Source organism: Mustela nigripes, chromosome 7 (genome assembly GCF_022355385.1).
Source record: "Mustela nigripes isolate SB6536 chromosome 7, MUSNIG.SB6536, whole genome shotgun sequence".
NCBI classification, from domain to species: domain Eukaryota; kingdom Metazoa; phylum Chordata; class Mammalia; order Carnivora; family Mustelidae; genus Mustela; species Mustela nigripes.
The window spans coordinates 26,177,295-26,199,046 of NC_081563.1; the positions used below are offsets into that span (position 1 = coordinate 26,177,295).

Genomic DNA, 21,752 nt, shown 5'->3' on the forward strand with positions numbered 1-21,752 from the left:
TCCACTTACATATGGAATTGTTTTCCATAAATAGAGTACAGTACTGTTAATGTATTTTCACTTCCTTATGATGTTCTTATTAACATTTTCTTTTCTCTGGCTTACTTTGTTGTAAGAATACAGTACATAACACATATAATAGGAAAATTATATGTTAGTCAACTATGTTATCTTTAAGGCTTCTGGTTGACAGTAGGATAGAAGTAGTTAAGTTAATCAGAAGTTACATGTGGAGTTTTGACTATGCACAGGGTTGGCACCTGAACCTCTCAGCATTATTCAAAGGTCAGATGTATTTTGTGATTATAAAGTAGTAGGCCTCATTCTAAAATGGATAATATATGCAAAATACAAAGGTATATTTATAGAAGAATCTTGATAATATTTTAGAATATTTCTTGTGTTTTACTTAGGATCCTATTTATACAGGTGGTGTGAAAGAATGTATTCATTCTGATTTTATGCATTCTTAACGGATTGTGTAATAGCTAATATTAGTGGGGCACCTGGGTGGCTCAGTTGTTAAGCTTCTGCCTTCAGTTCAGGTCATGATCCCGGGGTCCTATGATCAAGCCCCACACTGGGCTCCCTGCTCAGCCAGAAGCCTGGTTTTCCCTCTCCCACTCCCTCTGCGTGTGTTCCCTCTATTGTTGTCTCTCTTTCTCTGTCAAATAAATAAATAAAATCTTAAAAAAATACTCTATTTAAAAAATAGCTAATATTAGTAGTGGTTCATTATTTTTTCCTCATTGAAAATCTGAATCACTTGTTACTGTTTCATATTAATGGCCAGTAAGTTGCTTTGTATATAATGCTAATCTTCTGTTTGTGAGTTTTCTTAATCTCATGTCCATTGCAGTACTGCATAGGGTTGTGTGTTTATATAGCTGCTTTAATTGAAATTGAAGTAGCAGCTATACTTTTCCATATAACTTTTGCCTTTTTAAAATTGACTTACATAGCATAAAACTTGTCTCTTTAACAGGAAATGGAAAGGTCAGTAGTTGCACAGCTGCCGAAGGTAGTTTCACATCTCTCACTGGACTTCTAGAAGTTGAACCCCTGCACTTTACTTGTGTGTCAACTAGTGATGGCACCAGAATAGAAAGGGATGATGCAAGTACGTTTACTGGTATATACCTTCTTTTATTATTCACGCTTTTTATTATACATTTTATGTTGAAGTAAAAACAAAGTGATGTATAAGTACTTAAATATCAGTTTGTATTATGTGTAAGTGCCTTTGATGTTACGTTAAATAGAAACTTAACAATAGGAGGAAAAAAGCAAAAGTAGTTCTCCATCATATTTTTCTATGTTCGTTCATAGTTTTTTTTCCTACCTTCTAAAACACTGTATTTTTATGTGTCTGCATTTTTAGAAGCCCTTTAATTTGGAAAATATCTAACATAACAAAAGGAAAAGGAAAAGTACAACAGACTACATTTCTTTTACGTAGCCTCAACTCTTCAACTATTGGCCAGTCTTATGTGTATGTAGTTTTGGCATCATAATGTTACTTCTTGCATTTAAAGCTCACAATATATAATATCTTTGAGAAGGTTAAGAAGAATGTAGAGGGAATATTATTTTTCCAGATATTTTAAAGCACCTTTAGATATATGAAGTAATATTTCAGTGTGCTGAATATGTCATAGTATTGGTGTTTTAAATGAATCATTGGGAACTCTTGTTTTTTTTTTTATATACCTTCTTTTCTCTGATTTTTTTTTTCCTTCATGTCATAGGATCAGTATTTATAATTCTGTCTTGGCATAAATAATGGAAATTTTTATAGTTAAAAACATTAGATATGGTTTTATCTTAATTTTACAGTCACAGAGTTTGAATAGTGTCTGGAATGAATTCTGCCATTGGTGGTTTTGTGTTTTGTGGATTTCTTTTTGTTATCTTCAACAGTTTAACAGAAAGTATAAACATTTAGCTTGAGAAGCTACAAAAAATTTAATCTTAAGCAGGGTTTTAAAAGGAAATTATCAGTTTTTCAAGTGGGAAATTATCAGTTTTTTAAGTGCCTTCTTATTCAGAATCACCTTATATCTTCTAATTATGGAAGTAACCACTAAGTGAAATCTTTGCCTTGTGTAATTTACATGAGAGTTTTCAAATAAAATCTAATCTTTCTGTTAAATAAGGATGCCAAAAGGATGAAATTTTGTGTTTGCTCTCTTGGACTGTTATAGTCATTTTGTAGAGAAATACATGTATACTAGCATATAAAAATGCATGACAAGAAGTTGAACTTTCAGAGAACTTTTTTGTTATAAATCACACTATTTCTTGGAACTCTTTTGAAAGTAAGGGTCTAAAATTCATGTGTTTGAGTAAGTAATGCATTTAGAAGGTATGAAATTTTGTAACAAATGTAAGAGTTTTGTAAAAGAGAAATATTCCTTCACACTCCCTTTCCTCTCCTATAAAGCAAGCAATGGAACCACCTTCTTTCTTTTCCAAAGATATTGTTCCTATACCTGCAATCCTATCTGTATTTTGCCTGCACTGAAACTACCACCAGGAGAAGGACTTTCATCAAATGTTAGGGCAAAGTCTTGACTAGTGGTCATAGGGTGCTAAAAGGTGACTGTAGTCTCTCAATTTCTTACTTACTTTTTTTGAAACATGTTAATTGTGAAATACGATGCTTTTATGAAAAAATGCAGATAACAATTATATAACTGGCAATTTATGACAAAACAAACTGTACATGTGACCACCAAATCAAGAAATAATATATCCAACACTCTAAAGGCTATCTTCATGTCCCCTTCCACTTATTTTTCTTTTGCTCTCTAAAAGATAAACATTGTCCTCACTTTTAGAGTAGTCATTGCTTGGGTTTTGTTTGTTTCATTGTATAAACCCTTAATTATGCATGTCTGATCTCTGGTTGAATATAGCCTTTATAATATAAAACTGCTTTTATGTGTTTTTTGATCTGCCTTCTGTTCAGCGTTATGATTGTTAATTCATTTAGAAATCAAGGAGTTAATAAAGACAGAGTCTGAGGAACACAATTAGCAAATATGCCCAAACAGATAGAGTACACTTCACCAAGTGCGGAGTAAACAATTATTGTCATGTATTCCTGCAATACTTAAAAATAAAAACTGATCCTCTGTGATTCCTAACATAGTATACAAGACTGACAGAGTAATTTCTGACCCTATAGCAATTTAAATAAAAATCAATAGCAAGATAACTAGAAAATCCTCAAACATTTGGAAAATTAAAAAGTACATTTGTTTAATGTTACTTCCTAAAGTTGAATATATGGAAAACCTATGGAACAGCACGTCAACTTCTACATTCATCTCCAAGAAAATAGTATATCTAGTAGCACGAAAAGCATCACAGTGGAACAACCCAAATATCAATCAGTAGTATGCTAATCAACAGTAGACACACAAATTTTGCTTTATTCAGACAACAGAATCTTAAATAGCAATGGAAAAGAACCAAATAACTGCATGCACTGATACAAATGAATTTAACAGTCATAACACTGAACAGAAGGAAGATCAAGTAATTATATCAGTAATTACATTAAATGTGAATAAATACTCCAACTGAAAGACAAAGTATCAGACCAGATTAAAAATATTACAGTGTTTTCATGTTTCATCCATTTAGCATGTACTGGTACATCATTCCTTCCTATGACTGGATAGTATTCTACTGTCTGGACATACCACTTTGAAAACAACTTCTATATGCCTTCTTTTGTTTATCTGCTGAGAAGTTAACAGGCATTTGGTTGTTACTTCTTTTTGTCTGTTAAGCAAAATACTGCCATGCAGCAAATTTGTGTTCATTTTCGTGTTTTCAGTTCCTGAGTATATACCTATAAGTGAAACCCACCATTTTTATTCTTATAGTTTTTCTTAAAGCTTCTGTGTCTTTTTTATGTCCACTTTACCCCCAGCTTTATTGAGATATAATTCACATATAATACTGAGCAAGTTTAAGGTATACAGTGTATTGGTTTGGTACATTTATATATTATAAAATGATTACCATCATAGTATTAACTAATACCTCTGTTCTGTCATGTAATTATGAGTTCTTTTCCTGTGGCAAGAATTATTTAAGACTACTCTTACCAACTTTTGGGTATATAATACAGCATTATAGTTATCATCAGGATGCTATACATTAGATCTCTGTATTTTCGTTTAAATTTTAGAATCAACTTGACAATGTATACACCAAAAAGCATTTTTTTCTTAAAAATTTGAATATAAATCAGTTCAGGAAAATTGGCATCTTAATATTCAACCTTTTACTTCATTAACATGGTATATTTAGTATACTTAGGTCTTCAGTTACCCTGGGAGATGTTTTTTAGTTTTCAGTGTTGATGTTATACACATCTTTTTAAGAAATATCCCTATTAGATTTTTTTAATGCTACTATCAGTGATACTTTTCTTAATTTCATTTAATTTTTTTTTTTTTTTTGGTTGCTGGTGTATAGAAATACAGTTGATTTGTGTATATTAATCTCATGTGGTGATACTGCTATATTAGTTTACTCATTCTAATAGCTTGTAGATTCTTAAGGACTTCTTTTTTTTTATTCTGGTACAGTGTGTTTATTGATGATGTATTATATCTACTATAACTCTAATCACTTTTCCATTTAAAATTAATATGTAATAGTAACAACTAACAAAGTCAATGAAATGAAATGAGAAAATGATGCTTTTTCATAAGATGGAGAAATTACTTCTACTACAAAAGTAAATTTGTTTGGTGCAGATTTCAATTGAAATAGACTTTTGCTGCTATTAGAACTTATAAGATTTTAATAACATAAGTAATGATGGAATCTGTACATGACTTTAATCACAGTTTTTACAAACTAAGCTCAATAACATTCAAATTAGCATCTATATATTAAAATGTATACATTATAATTATATCCTGTGAGACTACTGTCTACATCCAGTTTGGAAGCTATTTTCAAACTGCAGATAATCATTACATCTTTTTTTTTTTTTTTGTATCCCTTAAAGAGGTTTGTTTTTTTTTTTTAATTTTTTTTTTAATTTTTTAAAATTTTTTATAAACATATATTTTTATCCCCAGGGGTACAGGTCTGTGAATCACCAGGTTTACACACTTCACAGCACTCACCAAAGCACATACCCTCTTAAGGACTTTTTATAGACACAGTCATGGCATCTGTTAAGAGTTTTACTTTACTTTTTCCTAATCATATCATTTAGTTCTTTTTCTTGCTCTTTTGTGCTTTCTAGGACTTCCTACATGATACTGAATAGGAGTGATGGTCATAAGTCATTTTTATTTTGTTCTCATCTCCAATTTTTTTATATCTGGTTTTTGATGCTCCTAGGATAAAAATAGAAAAAGATATTGAAAACTCAGACTTGGCAAAAGATTTTAAAATTTTGTGGTAGTAGGGCAACTTATTTCTTTCAGATTGTTTATGTCTCTTATGTGTTTTTGGTGACTTAATTCATTTTCCCATAAGTATTATTCAAGCATTGGATTTTAAAGTGAGTGAAGGCCCAAACTCCACATGGTTAATATTGAAAAGTACTTTAATGACCCCAAAAGTACAAATACAATATCAGTGCTTCAGTAAGTCTGATAATTAGCCCTCTATTGTTGGAATTAATAGCTGTTTCTTTGGTGGACCATTTGATGAAGCGGATGCATTTCATTTTGGGGCACATAGCTTAAGTGAATTATGATTGCTCTTTTTTTGACTATGCTTGTGTAGTTGAATTCTTGAAAGTTGAATGAGTCATAGTATGGGTGTTGTATAATAAGTGTGTGTGTTGTATAATAAGTGTGTGTGTGTAAGTTGAGGACACTTTTAATTGTAAGGCTATGCACAGTTTCATTTATTGCTGTCTTGTTGATTACAGCTTAATTTTTTTAATAGTTTTTTGAATCCTGGCGCAGGACAGCATTGTTAGATGTTAAAATAGACTGTCAGATACCTGGGTGTTGTTTCCCGCCCACTTTTTCAGGTATTTATGAGCAAATGATTTCCCTCAGCTTTAGATCCATTACCTGTAAAATGGGATAACATTAGTAACTACCTGTGTGCCCTTACAAAGATGAGATGAGTTGATGTAAGTTCCATGCCTAGCACTGTGCCTGCCCTCCCATTGGCTTTGGTTCCACATTGTCCTTAGTTCCACCTCTAGTTCTACCACTGTTAGCTCTACAAGTAACTAAGAAACAGAATTCTAGTATCTGCTTCTTAGAGTTGCTCATCTATTGAATATGTAATTAATTAAAACAGGGTCACATGGTAATGCACACTAAACATTTGCTACTACTATTGCCGTTATCCCTCCTCAATATAACTTTTCAGTAAACTTTCTAGCCTATTAGAATATAAATGTTAATGCTGTTATTAAACTTGGCTTTTACTTCTTATTTTATGGTGACCTGTTTCATTAAGTTGTGAAATTAAGCTTTTATCTTAGGTTTTTCTAAAATGTTTTCCACAAATATTGGTAAATATTTAATGGGGAAAGCAAGAATGATTTTTATAATGTGTATTTGAGTAACATTGAAAAGGAAAGTCAAAGAAATTATTCAACTTACAGGAATTTTGTATTCTTTAAGGGTGATAGTGTTCATGGCTAAGCAGTATGTACAAGAATTATTTGACGTAAGTCAAATCAGGCTTATTTCTCTCCATATTAGAGTTCAGGGGAGCATTTGGTAGGAAACATTGCTTTACCTATTCTTGGGGGGCCAGACTCTGTCTAGGCTATGCTTTAAAATGAGGAAATAAGGTATCATCAGATTTTATAAGGACATCATTAAAAAAATCGAGATGAGAAGGTTTTTTTGGACCTTTTTGGGGGATGGAGTAAGGGGTATTGCTATAGGAGAACTTAGTAAAGCAGATTTCAGTTTGTTATGCTCAAATTGATTACTCTTGTTTTGTGCTTTTATTTTGGCCATATTAAATGAAATGTTTTATATGCCGAAAATATTTTTAAGTTCAACAATTTTTCTTTGGTTTATAAGTAGTTCCCCATTAAATGAAATTTTTTATATGCTGAAAATATTTTTAAGCTCAATAATTTTCTTTGATTTATAAGTAGTTTCCCAGATTCCCTAACCTCGAATACTGTTAGGATCAATCAATATGCTTTTACCATTAAGATTTCCCTATTGATACTCTATAGATTCTTCTCTTTTAAAATGAAACTGGAGTTTTAATGTCAAAATAGTATACTTGGAATATGTTTCTATGTGAACCTTTTCCTCATCCCTTTTCTCCCCCCTTGTCTTATGCCAGTGAGTTCCTTCGGGGTTACTCCTGCAGTAGGTGGACTGTCATCGGGGACAGTTGGGGAAGCTTCGACAGCCCTGAGTTCAGCAGCCCAGGTAGCTTTGCAGTCTCTCTCTCATGCAATGGCATCAGCCGAGCAACAGCTGCAGGTGCTGCAAGAGAAACAGCAGCAGCTTTTGAAGCTTCAGCAACAGGTTGGAGACTCTTTGGCTCTTTGTTCATGCTGTCTCTAAACTTCAAAAGCTGAAAAAGTACTATAAAAAATGACCATTATTTTCGTAAAGGAAAGTAGGTTGACCGATCTGAGCTAATCATTTTCTACAAAAATGGAGGTAACGTCTTTGTGATATATCTAAATTAAAAAAAAAATTATTTGATAAACAGCTGCAGGACTATACTTAATATTTTGGGGGACCAGTCTCTTAAGTAAAATCCATTTAGTCTCAACACTCTTGGTCAAACATTACAGTTACCAGTTAGGATTTTTATGGATTGGAGATCCTGAAACATTTTAGAGATGAATTGAATTCACGTGGATTAAAATTTAGTAATAGTGGCAGATGCTTTGGAGATTTCGTTGTGGTCTAATTGTGATCTGTATGATTGTAGGTGACATTATATTAGGTTAGGCACCGTGAGAATCTACCTCCTCTTGTTAATATTTTGCTTTGAGGAGAATTTTGTTTCCTTATTTACATTTATTTGTTGTTCTTCCTTTCCACCTTTGCTTTGTGGAAGTCCTTGTTCCCCCCAAGCACAGGAAATTGTGTATCAGATGTTTAATGAAGTCGATAACAGTGAAGAAATACTCAGTTCATGTTGAGTCCATTTTTTAGTTTAATTTCATTTTTATTTAACTGAGATCTAGTTAATCAGACCATGTTTATCTTTGTATGCTCTTTTCCTGTGTACTGCTCCCCACAGTTTGTGCAGGCAAGACTAGTCTATATCTTGTGCTTTTACTTCTTTTGCAGAAAGCAAAGCTGGAAGCCAAGTTACATCAGACGACGGCTGCAGCAGCTGCCGCGGCGTCGGCGGCCTCAGCAGTAGGTCCTGTTCACAACTCTGTGCCTTCCAACCCGGCGGCGGCCCCCGGCTTCTTCATCCACCCATCCGATGTTATTCCACCCACTCCAAAAACAACACCACTTTTTATGACTCCACCACTCACCCCACCCAATGAAGCAGTTTCCGTTGTGATTAATGCCGAACTTGCCCAGCTTTTCCCAGGCTCAGTTATTGATCCCCCAACAGTCAGTCTTGCTGCACATAACAAAAATTCCAACAAGTCCAGAATGGTAAATTATTATATTTTTAATAGGTGTTCGCTTAGACATTTAAAAATATTTTAATGTACATGCTAACCTGAGAAGGCAAACTTTTCTTATACCAACTTGATACATCAACTTAGATTGTTTTATAAAGTGTTATAGAATATACATCAGGAAATGGGACTTGTTAATATGGTATTACAGTTATTAGTTTGTATAGAGCAAGAATAATATCAATATAGAGTTACACTTTTTTCTTTTCTAGAATCCACTTGGTTCTGGCCTAGCTCTTGCAATTTCTCATGCTTCACATTTTCTTCAGCCTCCACCCCACCAGTCCATTATTATAGAGCGAATGCATTCAGGTAATATTTGCCTTTCTTAAAATATTTTTCTTGCCTAGTCTATCAGCCCTCTGAGTCTTACTCTGTAGTTTGATTTTCTTTTGCGAGTAAATCCCATCTATTCCTAGGTAAGCACATTTTACCAAGAATAAGCACCATATAAGGCTTAGCTGTGTGCTCACTCTGTTGAGCATAGGGGAGCTGCTGGGTAGGGTGGCTAAGTTTTACCCAGACCCTGTATCTGAGCTGTATGTGAATCTTGCCTGTTGAACTGGGATGGACAGAAGGGTCGACTTCCGTTGTAGCTGCTCAGTTTTCATGACACTGGAAATCACGCTTCAGTATTCCTAACACCAGCACTCTGATGTTGAAACTGTTTCCAGAAAATAGCAGATAGAATTACTGCTCATTTTAATAACTGAGTAACATTAATAACACTTCCTGGTCTCGATAATTCAAATTTTACATAATTTTGTGGCCATACGTCTATGCTAGTTACCTGTGACTGCGATAGGGGCTTTCAATTAGAGCATGTTTACCTAGTAAACTATGGGCAATTTTAACCTTATAATCCTACCAAACTGTTAATTCTGGGTGTGGACTGCAGCAGAATTCAACAGAATCTGTGTTTTATAGCAGAGAATAATATGAATATAATGCATACTGTGTCACCTTTCATCCTATGAATAGTTGAACCAGAGTTGCTTTATTGCATCAGGCTGTTTCTTTGGAAGAGAGAGTTTTTTAAAACAATTTTTGGGGCGCCTGGGTGGCTCAATGGGTTGGGCCGCTGTCTTCTGCTTGGGTCATGATCTCGGGGTCCTGGGATCGAGTTCCGCGTCAGGCTCTCTGCTCAGCGGAGAGCCTGCTTCCCTCTCTCTCTCTCTCTCTGCCTGCCTCTCCATCTGCTTGTGATCTCTCTCTGTCAAATAAATAAATAAAATCTTAAAAAAAAAAAAAATTCTTGATGGTGTTTCCTGTTGAACTAATCCTTCACCGGTGTTACCATTAGCGTCTGTAACATTTAGAATGTGACTAGTTGGTGTGCAGTGTTATGGAATGTGAGCGGTTGTTTACACTGCAGTTTGCTGTTTAGCAGTGGAATTGACTGTAGATTATAGAATTACGTTCTTTGTTCTTTAATGGTTTTTCTGTTTAGGAAAGTACTGGTAACTACCTTTTTCTGCGAAACCAGCTCCATTGAAAATAGCATGGGTTCTAGCAGTTTCACTAGGGCCCTTCACTGTAAAATGCAGCTCTTAAGTTTATTAAGTGCTCCTCACCCCAACCTGGTGAAGAAGAAAAAGAATTCTGTTGTTAATGATTCTGTCTACTGTTTTACTAATCAGGCTTATTCTGAAGTGTGTATGAGATGAGAGATGCAAGTCTGCTCTTTTTCTGTTCCTCTCAGATAATTTTTGCCTTTCGTTAGTGTGAGCATCTCAACCACACTGGGTATGATTTGGGTGCTTACACAGAAGGGCTTCCTGCCTCTTTAGTGTGGCCATTGAGAGTAAGCCATCAACTGCACTTGGTACTAAGTAGCTGAAGAGACAGTGATGTGTCGGTACCTGGGCAGAAACACTATTTGGGATAAGCTGTGTCTCTCTTTATTGGAGGACCTTCCTGAGGGATTTTTTTTTTAGTGGTAGTAGTGACTTTGTGTGATTTCTGCCTTGTACTTTTACTTTACATCGTAACTGCAGTGTGAGATCTAACTCTGTAAGAAAATGAGTAAGGCTTGAGAACAGTAAAATCAAGCAGTACAATTTGATATCATTAATGCATCTATTAGGACAAGTTTTAGGAAGTGACCAGATGACTGAAAAAGATTACATAGATACTTTTTAGAATTAATCCATGTACTGTTTTTGGTAATAACGTTTTTCAACTCTAAAATTTTAAATTAAGCTTGTATGTACAGTTGATTGCTGTTGCAATAACAACTTACTCTTGTATACTTTTTTCTTTAAGCCTGAACTAGCATGGATTGAGGTTTCAGAGAATTTTTGAGGACTGCTTATTTACTTTCCTTCCCATCTGTTTGTTGTTTAATAAGTTGATTTCATTTTTTAAGATGCATGTTCCCAACTGTTTTTGTGAATGTATCTTTTGGTTAATTGCAACAATGATAGTTTTTGTCAACTCTTACTATCTCTCTCTGATAGGAGCAAGGAGATTTGTGACCTTGGATTTTGGCAGACCAATACTGTTGACAGATGTCTTGATTCCCACTTGTGGAGATTTGGCCTCCTTGTCAATTGACATTTGGACATTAGGAGAAGAGGTGGATGGGAGGCGACTGGTAGTGGCAACTGATATAAGCACACATTCACTAATTCTGCATGATTTGATACCACCTCCTGTGTGTAGATTTATGAAGGTAAAGATCTGCAAGACAGTGAATTGATATGCTTTCCATCTTTCCAACAAGTTATGAGAGATACTCAGACATATAATTAAAAAGTATAACTATCTTCTTAAATACATTGCTCTGAATTTTATTTTTGCAAATGGATGTGTATGTATATTCATGTTTCATTTTTCTCTTAATTTCAGATCACTGTCATTGGACGTTATGGGAGTACAAATGCCAGAGCCAAAATCCCCCTAGGATTTTACTATGGTCACACGTATATCTTGCCTTGGGAAAGCGAACTGAAGTTAATGCATGATCCTTTAAGGGGAGAGGGTGAATCTGCAAACCAACCAGAAATTGACCAGCATTTAGCAATGATGGTTGCTCTACAGGAGGATATACAGTGCAGGTTATTAGAAAATTGCAGTATATTTTAATCTTACTGAAACCCTTTACTTTGTATGTCTTATATATTTTTCAAGAAATATTTTTGCATAGATGTATAGAGAAGAACAAAAGGTTGGAGGACCCAACTGACTCAGTGAGAGAAGTGACTCTTGATCTTTGAGCTGTGTGTTTGAGTTCCACAGTGGGTGTAGAGATTACTAAAAAAGAAATAAACTTTAAAAAAGAAAAAAGGAAGTAGGAAGCTAGAATGTTATAATAATTGATAAATTACAATATTATGATTAGATAATTGACTTCATTTAGTACTTAACAAAGGATTAGTTCTTTTTAATGGTTGTTAACATGTTCTAGAGATTTAATTTTTAGTGTGCATTGGTACATATATGTAAAATGGAACATTGCAGGAATTGTTTTGTACATTTTTTATTCACAGGTATAACTTAGCTTGTCATCGACTGGAAACTCTTTTGCAAAGTATCGATCTTCCTCCTCTTAACAGTGCTAACAATGCACAATACTTTTTGCGAAAACCAGACAAGGCAGTTGAAGAAGACAGTAGAGTTTTTTCTGCCTATCAAGACTGTATTCAGCTACAGCTTCAACTGAATTTGGCCCATAATGCAGTGCAGAGGCTCAAAGTAGCTCTTGGTGCAAGTCGGAAGATACTAAGTGAAACGTCAGATCCAAAAGATTTAATTCAGACTTCTTCCACAGAGCAGTTGCGGACCATCATCAGATACTTACTGGACACTTTGCTCAGTCTTCTTCACTCTTCCAATGGTTTGTATTTGGCTTCAGTTCTTTAAATGCTGGAAATATGTTTGATATGATTTTCTTTTTTTGTTGTTGTGTTAGTATTTGCTAGTATTGTTCATTTTGATATTCTTTCTGTGTGAGCACTTATGAAATGTGTTTATGAAATGAAATGTTTATGAAATGGTTAACTCCTTTTTTCTCCCATATTTCTCCTTTTTTTGGTTTTAAATGGATTTTCAACTCGAATCTTCACTGTGGATGCGGTACCTCATTTGTCTGGCAAAATATTAAATATGGTTATGGTGAAAACTTAATAAATTTCAACAATATACTGTCATTTTCTAATCAAGAGCTATTTTTGGTCATTACACATGCACACACAGATATACACACTCAACTATCTGAATCACCCAACCCCACACATAAGAAATATAGTTGATTCAAATGCTAGCTTTTCTCCTCTTGCAGCATTTAACAATTAAAATTCTACATACAAAGAATAAATAAATGAATAGCAAAATAAATAGAATTACAGTTGGTTACTGATTGCTGTTAAGAAAAAAGCGTATTTAGGTATGCTGATACTGGTATTACAGCATACGCTTAAATAGGAAATTTTACTGTTTTCTGTTCTGTAATAGGACACTCTGTTCCTGCAGTTTTGCAGAGCACGTTTCATGCCCAGGCCTGTGAAGAGCTTTTTAAACACTTGTGCATCAGTGGAACCCCAAAGATACGGTTGCATACTGGTCTTCTACTTGTTCAACTCTGTGGTGGTGAAAGATGGTGGGGTCAGTTTCTTTCTAATGTTCTTCAGGAATTGTACAATTCAGAGCAGCTTCTCATCTTTCCACAAGATAGGTAGGTCAGAAAATATGGAGTTTTTATTAGTAATTTTTACTTTTCACAGTTAGGGTTCAGATTTTGAAATTCTATGCATGTAGATTGATCCTGAGTGGTTAAATGAAGCACATCTTACCAGGGTTTGGGAATGCCCAGCAACGCACATATTGAAGAAGATTATACGGTGATACAGTAGACTACATTCTTTAGTTTCCTGACTATATCTGTGGAGTTTATAGATCTGTGTTTACAAGTATTTCCTTATAGATTATGTTACTTTATGTGTTACATGTATTCTTTGAAACTATGATAAAATTCTCTGCTGGATTTTGTATGGATATAGTTATGAAATATAACCAAGAGTTTGGAAAGAGTTAATTTTAACATTGTAGCTCCAGGTATAACTCATGCTAAGAACAGCCTATCGTATCATTTGTTAAATTTCAGTGTGAATTATTTTTTAAATGAGCAAATGGATTCATACTGGTATTTTATTTGTATCTCTTTTTTTAGGGTCTTCATGTTACTTTCCTGCATTGGTCAGAGATCACTTAGTAATAGTGGAGTATTAGAAAGCTTACTTAATCTGCTGGATAATTTGTTGTCACCTCTTCAGCCACAGTTACCCATGCATAGGAGAACAGAAGGTATTATTTAAAGTGGTTGTCTTTAGCAAAAACATAAGATTCCTATAAATACTGCTTTTATAAAATGTCTGGTTGTGAAGTACTTTTTTTAATATTCATCGCTGTACACTTTGCTAATACTTTCATGCTGTAGAATTTAGAATGTAGACTTTCATATGATTGATTGCCATATGGTTATTGCTTTATAAATCTATTTTTCATTATTTGAACTTTGAATCTGGAAACTATCGAAACATGTTTTTTTCTGTATTGTCATAACTAAAATCGGACTCTTCATTAAGTCTCAGTTTTAGGTACGGTTGCTTTTCTGGTCATTCATAATGAATTTCATCCGAGCAACAAAATTGTTATTGGAACAAAAACTTTAGAACTTAGTTTATATATGATTAGGAAGTTGAGAGATTTTTTTAATTTAGTTACCTGGAAGTCTGAAAATTGGACCTTATACCTGTTTCCTAGTTTATAAATTATTGTCTCTTGGATTCAATCTATAATCAAGAATCTATTTTCATAACATAAAACATTTATCTTCCATTAGATTAAGCGTGTGGCCACAGGTTCCAGTTCTGAGGCTTATTATAAGTAAATATTAATGTTAGTAATGATATGGTATATTTTTAATTTATAAGATGTTCATCTCATAATTATTTTCTCAGACTTCATTAGAACTCTTAGAATCACCTGATTATTTTTTCCACTGTCACCTGCGTATAGGAGTGCTAGATATTCCCATGATCAGTTGGGTCGTGATGCTGGTGTCCAGATTGCTGGATTATGTGGCCACTGTTGAAGATGAAGCAGCAGCTGCAAAAAAGCCTCTGAATGGTAAAGACAGGGAGAGGTTTCTGACAGGTATCAGAAGTTTATAATAATCTATTGGTGGGGATTTTGAGTGACTATGCAGTTGTTCCAGAACTGGCTATTGGCCTGGAGTTTCCAGCTGTATGTAATTTATGTAAAATATGAATTAAATTTACTGGGAATCTGTTTTAAGGAAAAAATTTATTTTTGAAGGACTTTATGGACCAGCCCCTTATTTGAGCATGACTTTTAGTGTCTGGATACAAGCATGTCTTTCATTAGGTTATTTTCCTCATGCTCATTTAAACACTTTCTAATGGCATACATGTAAGTGAATTTATGAGTAGAAATATGTGAAGAGTTCTTTATGTTCTTTGAGTATAGTGTGTCATTCTATTTATCAATATGAAGAAGTAGAGTTCTAATTAAGTATAAAGAGTTTTTATGCTTAGATACAGGAGTTCCCAGATTGGTGTTCTTTTTTTGTTTGTTTTTTTGAGTTTCAGTCTTCATAAAAGTTTGAGGCATAGAAAAATTTTCAAATTATATGATATCCAACTGCAAGACAGATTATTTTTTTCCCCTACTTCCAGGCTAACAACAGTTTTCATAAAGGTTTTGAAATAGCTAAATCTTATATCTAAATACAGTCATTTAAGTGCCATAAAATTGAATTTTACACATTGTCAGGTTTCTAGTATTAAAAAAAGGTCCCTCAAGGTGTGTTATAGATCGATGAATCAATTGATTTTGGTGCACATTACGTTTGGGAAAAGGGTGGGGAATTTTTTGCATGTAGAGTATGTCTTAAATATTTAGAGTCTGTGAGCCAGTTCACTCATAGGATATAGAGGTATCTACACAGCTACATATAACTATCACATGAAGTTGGAATATTACAGTATCAGAGATCTTAGTTTTTATTTATATCATTCAGATACTGTGGAAGTGCATTGGTGGAAGACATTTTTTATAGGTTTTGAAAAATTTGAACTGTCTTAACAAATGGATAGTAGAGAATAGAAGAAGATGTCCTTAGGTTAAGCAGGCATGAACAAGTAATTGGAGATGGGTCAAGTGTGATGTTGAGCAGAAGAATGATACTTGAAGTAATAGTCTGGACACATTTTTTTAAAAATGAGAAAAAGTAGAGCTACATAGCATGATTTTTTTAAACTTATTTTTGCATTCATTAAGTCAAATTATTGAATATCCTCTTTTTGGGTCCTTACACAAAAGCTTGGGTTTGAAATAGGCAGTAGTGAGCCATTTGTTGTTTTTCAATTGAGTTACATCAGAGGTGTGTTGTTAAAAATTAATCTTAAACAACTGTGGAGGAAAATAGCTGTTGTCTTAAAGGAAATATTGGAGACAGGAAACTCTGATCTTAGAGTCATTTAGGGTCTAGAGTAGCTTTCTGGGGTCAAATCTTACTAGCCATTTCCTAATAATGGTTAATTTTCTTTAAAACCACTTCGTCATGATTGACACATTTATAAATTTGTGTTTTCTGGGTATAGAAAGTACTTTAAAGTCACATTTAATGGAATTACTAATAAAACTTTTTCTTGCTCTTTCAGGTAATCAGTGGAGTTTTATTAACAATAATCTGCACACTCAGAGCATAAATAGGTCTTCCAAAGGCAGCAGTAGCCTTGATAGATTATATTCCAGAAAAATCAGAAAGCAGCTAGTTCATCATAAACAGGTAATTTTCAGTATGCTTTTTTAAATTTTAATGTTTGAGAACATTGCTTTAAGTTGCATAAGACAGACTTGTGGTTATCAGGTGTTAGGTATGCTGTTTAAGGAGGTACTTAGGGAAGTTGTTTAACAGATTTGAGACTGAGCTTCTTTATTTGTAAGATGGCAACAGTTTGTAGTTTACAGATTTTTGGTGAGGTCCTTTAAAGTGTCTACCTCGGGCGCCTGGGTGGCTCAGTGCGTTAAGCCGCTGCCTTCGGCTCAGGTCATGATCTCAGAGTCCTGAGATCGAGTCCCGCATCGGGCTCTCTGCTCAGCAGGGAGCCTGCTTCTCTCTCTCTCTCTGCCTGCCTCTCCTTCTACTTGTGATTTCTCTCTGTCAAATAAATAAATAAAATCTTTAAAAAAAAATAAATAAATAAAGTGTCTACCTCTTCCCCTCTCTGTTAATACTGTTCTAAATAAGAGGCCGTCATTTTTTTTTTTTTGTCTAGTCACAAGGTGTCTTTGTTCTTTCTTAATCCTTATCATTTCTTTCTTGAATTCTTTTTTTTTTTAATTTTTTAAAAAAGATTTTATTTATACATTTGTCAGAGACAGAGGGAGAGAGAGCGAGCAAGCACAGGCAGACAGAGAGGCAGGCAGAGGCAGAGGGAGAAGCAGGCTCCCCGCCAAGCAAGGAGCCCGATGCGGGACTTAATCCCAGGACCCTGCGATCACGACCTGAGCTGAAGGCAGCCGCTTAACCAACTGAGCCACCCAGGTGTCCCTCTTTCTTGAATTCTTGATAGCTTCCAGTTGACCTGTGCTTGAAAGTCAAGAGTCCTTAACAGGACTTCAGGGTTCTATCATGGGTCTCTGTTTGTAACTTACACGTTTGAAGTTTAGTCTAGCCATATTGAATTTGAATTTATGAACCACCAGCCCCAGTTTTCTCATCCAGGACTTTTGCATCTAGTAAGTACCTTTCCTCCCCACGCGCCCCCGCCCCCCCAAACCACATAGATTACTCTTTTGCTGAGATGACCTAACTTACTAGGCATGAGTTTATAATCACTTCCTCCAAGAGGACCTCTCTGTTTCCCAAATTAGGATAATATGTGTTGGTGGTATAGTGGTGAGCATAGCTGCCTTCCAAATTAGGGTAGTATCCCATACAGTATATTCCCCATGTGTCCTGTATTTTATCATTTCATTATATTCATCATAAATTTTGGTAGGGATTCTTTTATTTTGTTAACTTGAAATTTGTGCAGTTCAGGGTGAGTAAATCATTTCTTAAAGTATTGTTAGGAGTCATGCAGAGTGCTCTTTTATACCTAGCTTTTTTTGCTCAAAATGACTTTTTTTGAGATCCATCCATATTGAGTGTATCAGTGGTTCTTTTTAATTCTTGACCACCGTTCCGTGAATGTTCCAGAATCTCTTAATCCATTTGCCTGTTGATAAAACCTTTAGTGTTGGTTTTATTCTTTTTGAAATACACACAGATGCACATATATGTTTCTTCTTATCATGCAAACATTTGCATGCAGACACACTAAATCTTTCACACAATTATATTCACACAATATATTCATATATTAGAATGTGGTTTTTAATGGGAGGACACTTGTGAATATCTGTTTTTTTTTCCTCAGTTGGTTCCATGATCACTTTTGAAATTGCACATAAAATTTGTTCGATACACATTTTACTGTGTAATAGTGAATTTATACCTGATATCAGATTCTTAGGAGCCATTACTTTATTGTTACTACCTTTTTAAATGGGTCTTTCTCTTTCTTTTACAGCATATACAGGGTTAAATGTTATATCCTTGATACATAGTATGGAGCCTAGTGTATTGTCAATAAATATTTGTATAATTGATTTGAACTGTAATTAGAGTTTATATGAAAATCCATTGGATCTGACAAGTTTGTGGAAGCTTTAGGCCTTTTTAAAAACATGGGCTTAGCACTGAATTATTTATTTTCACTTTAAAATTTTTCAGCTGAGCTGTTTGATCTTTTGCAGGAAAAATGATGTGAAGCTTTTCCCTCAACTCTTTTTTATTTTTTTTACTCTGAACTAATTTTATGTGGTAATAATTTACATTTTAAAACAGCTGATTTTACTGAACACTTAACATTTATGCTTGCTGTATTTAATTTAGGATATGAAGTTGGAAAATAAACCTAGAGTATAAACCCAGTAGATTTTTCTTAATAAAATATTACTGTTTTATTCTTTACTATGATGGACATTATTGGCACTGGAAAAACTTAAAAGTGGGATGTGAGGCATAGTTGGTAGTAGTGTATCAATATTCTCTGTTTCTAATGGTTTTATTATGGTTGCAGGAAAGAATCTTGTTTCTAGGAAATGGACACTAAAGTATTCAAGGGTGGCTGGTCAGCATGTTGCCAGCTTACTCTCAAATGGTTTAAGAAAAAAATGTCTTTTTATAGTAATTGAAGTTGCTGATTAAGATTGTGGTTTGAAATTAATTAAAAAAAATATTTATTGTTGCGGCGCCTGGGTGGCTCAGTGGGTTAAAGCCTCTGCCTTCGGCTCGGGTCGTGATCCCAGGGTCCTGGGATCGAGCCCCGCATTGGGCTGTCTGCTCCGCGGAGAGCCTGCTTCCTCCTCTCTCTCTCTCTGCCTGCCTCTCTGCCTACTTGTGATCTCTGTCTGTCAAATAAATAAATAAAAAATCTTACGTAGGTTTATTACGTTCTTAACTAAAGTATTCATTTATAATTATGGCTATCACTTTTTAGTGACTTTCTATTTAGAATAATGTTCTGCCTTATATGGAGATGTGGTTAAGTCATTCAATGGATTTTTAAGGTCTTCTGTGCAGACATTTTTGTCTTTGTTTTGATTCATTGCTACTAACTAGTAGTTGCCAGGGATTAGGGACTGGGCCCATGGGATAGGAGGGATATGGGTGGGCTATTTAAAAGGACATCATGAGAGATCCTAGTGATGATGGTACTATCGTGGCAGTTCATGTGTCCACACATATGTAGAACTAGTACACAAACACAGACATAAACTCGAGTAGAAGTGAAGAGAAATCTGAATAAAATTGGTGAATTTTATAATGTCAGTACTCTGTTGCAGTATTACAGCTTTACAAATTGTTATCATTGGAGGAAATTGGGTAAAGTGTCTAAGAGAGTTCTCTTATTTCTTAGATCTATATATCTACAGTTAACTGGATAAAATTTTAATTAATAAAGAACAAAGACATTTTTAAAAATTTACTAATCTTAAGGGAGATTGCCATAAAAATAAAACTGAGAATATTGTGTAATAAAATATTTTCCCCATATATTTAAGAGCACTTACTTTCCTCCAGAAAGTATCTATCCTTCTCTATGTAATGGCTTACATAAAGAAAGTTTTCCACTTACTTCCCTTTTCCCATGGATGAGGAATTAAATCTTAATTATAACATGGACAGATTATTTGGGATTTGAAATGACTTATCAGCAATACAGTTAAAACTAAATCAGGGAATAATTTATTCCATCAGTTGGATGGATAAAATCTGTGAGGTATATAATTACTTTGTTGTTTTTAACGCTGTTAGCTTAGTTTAGGTTAAAAAGTTAGATTAATTTTCCTTTTTTTTTTTTTTTTAAAGCAACTTAACCTACTAAAAGCTAAACAGAAAGCTTTGGTGGAACAGATGGAAAAAGAAAAAATACAAAGTAACAAGGGATCATCATACAAACTTCTGGTAGAGCAAGCAAAACTAAAGCAGGCTACCTCAAAGGTATGATCTTTGCTTTTTAATGTAATTATTTTGGGATGATCACTTTCCTTTCTAATATTTCAATTTAGTTAAATATTTTTAATAATAATTAAGAAACTTAAGGTTTTGTTATTCTGCCTATCAATGAAAAAATCTATTCTAAACCATTTTTTTTTTTTTTTTGAGGGAAGATAGCTTTTAACTCAAGGACATATATGATAAATGTGGACTTACATTATGTTTCCAAAGTGCTCTCTTTAAAGTGGATTGTGTGCCAGTAAATTAAAAATAAAAGATTCAAGGAAATGTACAGTTTTCTTAATGTGTTCTTAAGTGAAAATTAAATCCATTGATTTGTAAATAAAATTTTAAAATGCAATGTAACATATATTTTTTAATTTGGGGGAATAACTCATGTAGCAACTAGTTTTGTTTATTGTGTTTCTATAAATATGAGGTTATATTTATTCCATTAGATTTTGAGATAACTTGAGTTAATACTCTATACTTAAAGTTGTGTTACATAGGTTTCTTTATCCATCCACTTTTTATGAATTGTGTTTAGAATACTTTGGTAATTTTTATTCAAGATGTTAGATTTGACCTAATGCAGCTTTTATATAGAATGTCACTTTTCTGAAATTCCGTTATAAGTCCAGTACCTTACTCTAACCAGGACTTTAGGCATATTGGTCAGTATAGCTTTTAATAATCTTATGTTGAATCTTATGGTTTATCTAAAATTTTATTCCTTAGAAGTTGTGAATTTCCTGAGTGAATATTTTCATTCCATTAATAAATATATACTGGAAGAATTTTCATTTGGCAAACACTGATTTAAATACTGTAAATTTTTCTGTGTAGCACTTCAAGGATTTAATTAGGTTACGTCGGACAGCAGAATGGTCCCGTTCTAATTTAGACACAGAAGTTACAACAACAAAAGAAAGTCCAGAGATAGAACCACTTCCGTTTACCCTGGCTCATGAACGTTGTATTTCAGTAGTGCAGAAACTTACTCTGTTTCTCCTCTCCATGGATTTTACCTGTCATGCAGATCTCTTACTGTTTGTTTGTAAGGTAAGTAAACTAATAGGCATAATTTATAATTACAGACTGAGAGGGTAAGAAAAAGAAAGAATGCATTCTTTAATTGGTTTTGATTAAGAGTAATAATAGTGCTTTTATTGGTTTTCCTTTATGTAAGTCAGATTTTTAAAATTATGCCTTGAAAGGCTTAAAAAATATTTTGTCACACTTCTTAGGAGATGTGATTTATATTTTAACCTAGTTAAAACTAAGTTAATGTAGATTTGAAATGTATATAAGGTGGGTATGTCTATCTGTAAGCTCCTTTTTTTCTCTTAATTAAAATAGGAAGTATACAAATAAGTTTCAAATTATGGTAATGAAAGTGTTTTAATAGCCTGAAGGCTTTTTTGGAGCATATTCATTGTTTTTTAAAAAATAATTTTTAGGGGCGCCTGGGTGGCTCAGTGGATTAAGCCGCTGCCTTCGGCTCAGGTCATGATCTCGGGGTCCTGGGATCGAGCCCCGCGTCTGGCT

The 21,752-nt window shown here is 34.0% G+C and overlaps 1 protein-coding gene across 8 annotated transcripts in view; it reads left to right on the forward strand.

The window, feature by feature from the left end:
• BIRC6 (baculoviral IAP repeat containing 6) overlaps positions 1–21,752 on the forward strand; it is a 225,714-nt gene that overhangs the window by 87,925 nt on the left and 116,037 nt on the right. For 4 of the 8 annotated variants that reach the window (XR_009405279.1, XM_059405398.1, XM_059405401.1 and 1 more), the window contains 13 exons: positions 986–1,132; positions 7,312–7,499; positions 8,280–8,603; positions 8,842–8,941; positions 11,089–11,303; positions 11,480–11,688; positions 12,121–12,467; positions 13,085–13,304; positions 13,800–13,933; positions 14,648–14,785; positions 16,315–16,442; positions 20,076–20,207; positions 21,051–21,266. Coding sequence is in view for 7 of the 8 variants with exons in the window: in XM_059405398.1 (XP_059261381.1) it covers positions 986–1,132; positions 7,312–7,499; positions 8,280–8,603; positions 8,842–8,941; positions 11,089–11,303; positions 11,480–11,688; positions 12,121–12,467; positions 13,085–13,304; positions 13,800–13,933; positions 14,648–14,785; positions 16,315–16,442; positions 20,076–20,207; positions 21,051–21,266 (2,498 nt within the window). In the remaining variant the exon portion in view is untranslated. The remainder of the gene's footprint in view (positions 1–985; positions 1,133–7,311; positions 7,500–8,279; positions 8,604–8,841; positions 8,942–11,088; positions 11,304–11,479; positions 11,689–12,120; positions 12,468–13,084; positions 13,305–13,799; positions 13,934–14,647; positions 14,786–16,314; positions 16,443–20,075; positions 20,208–21,050; positions 21,267–21,752) is intronic. The other 4 variants (XM_059405399.1, XM_059405402.1, XM_059405400.1 and 1 more) reach the window with 3 other exon arrangements.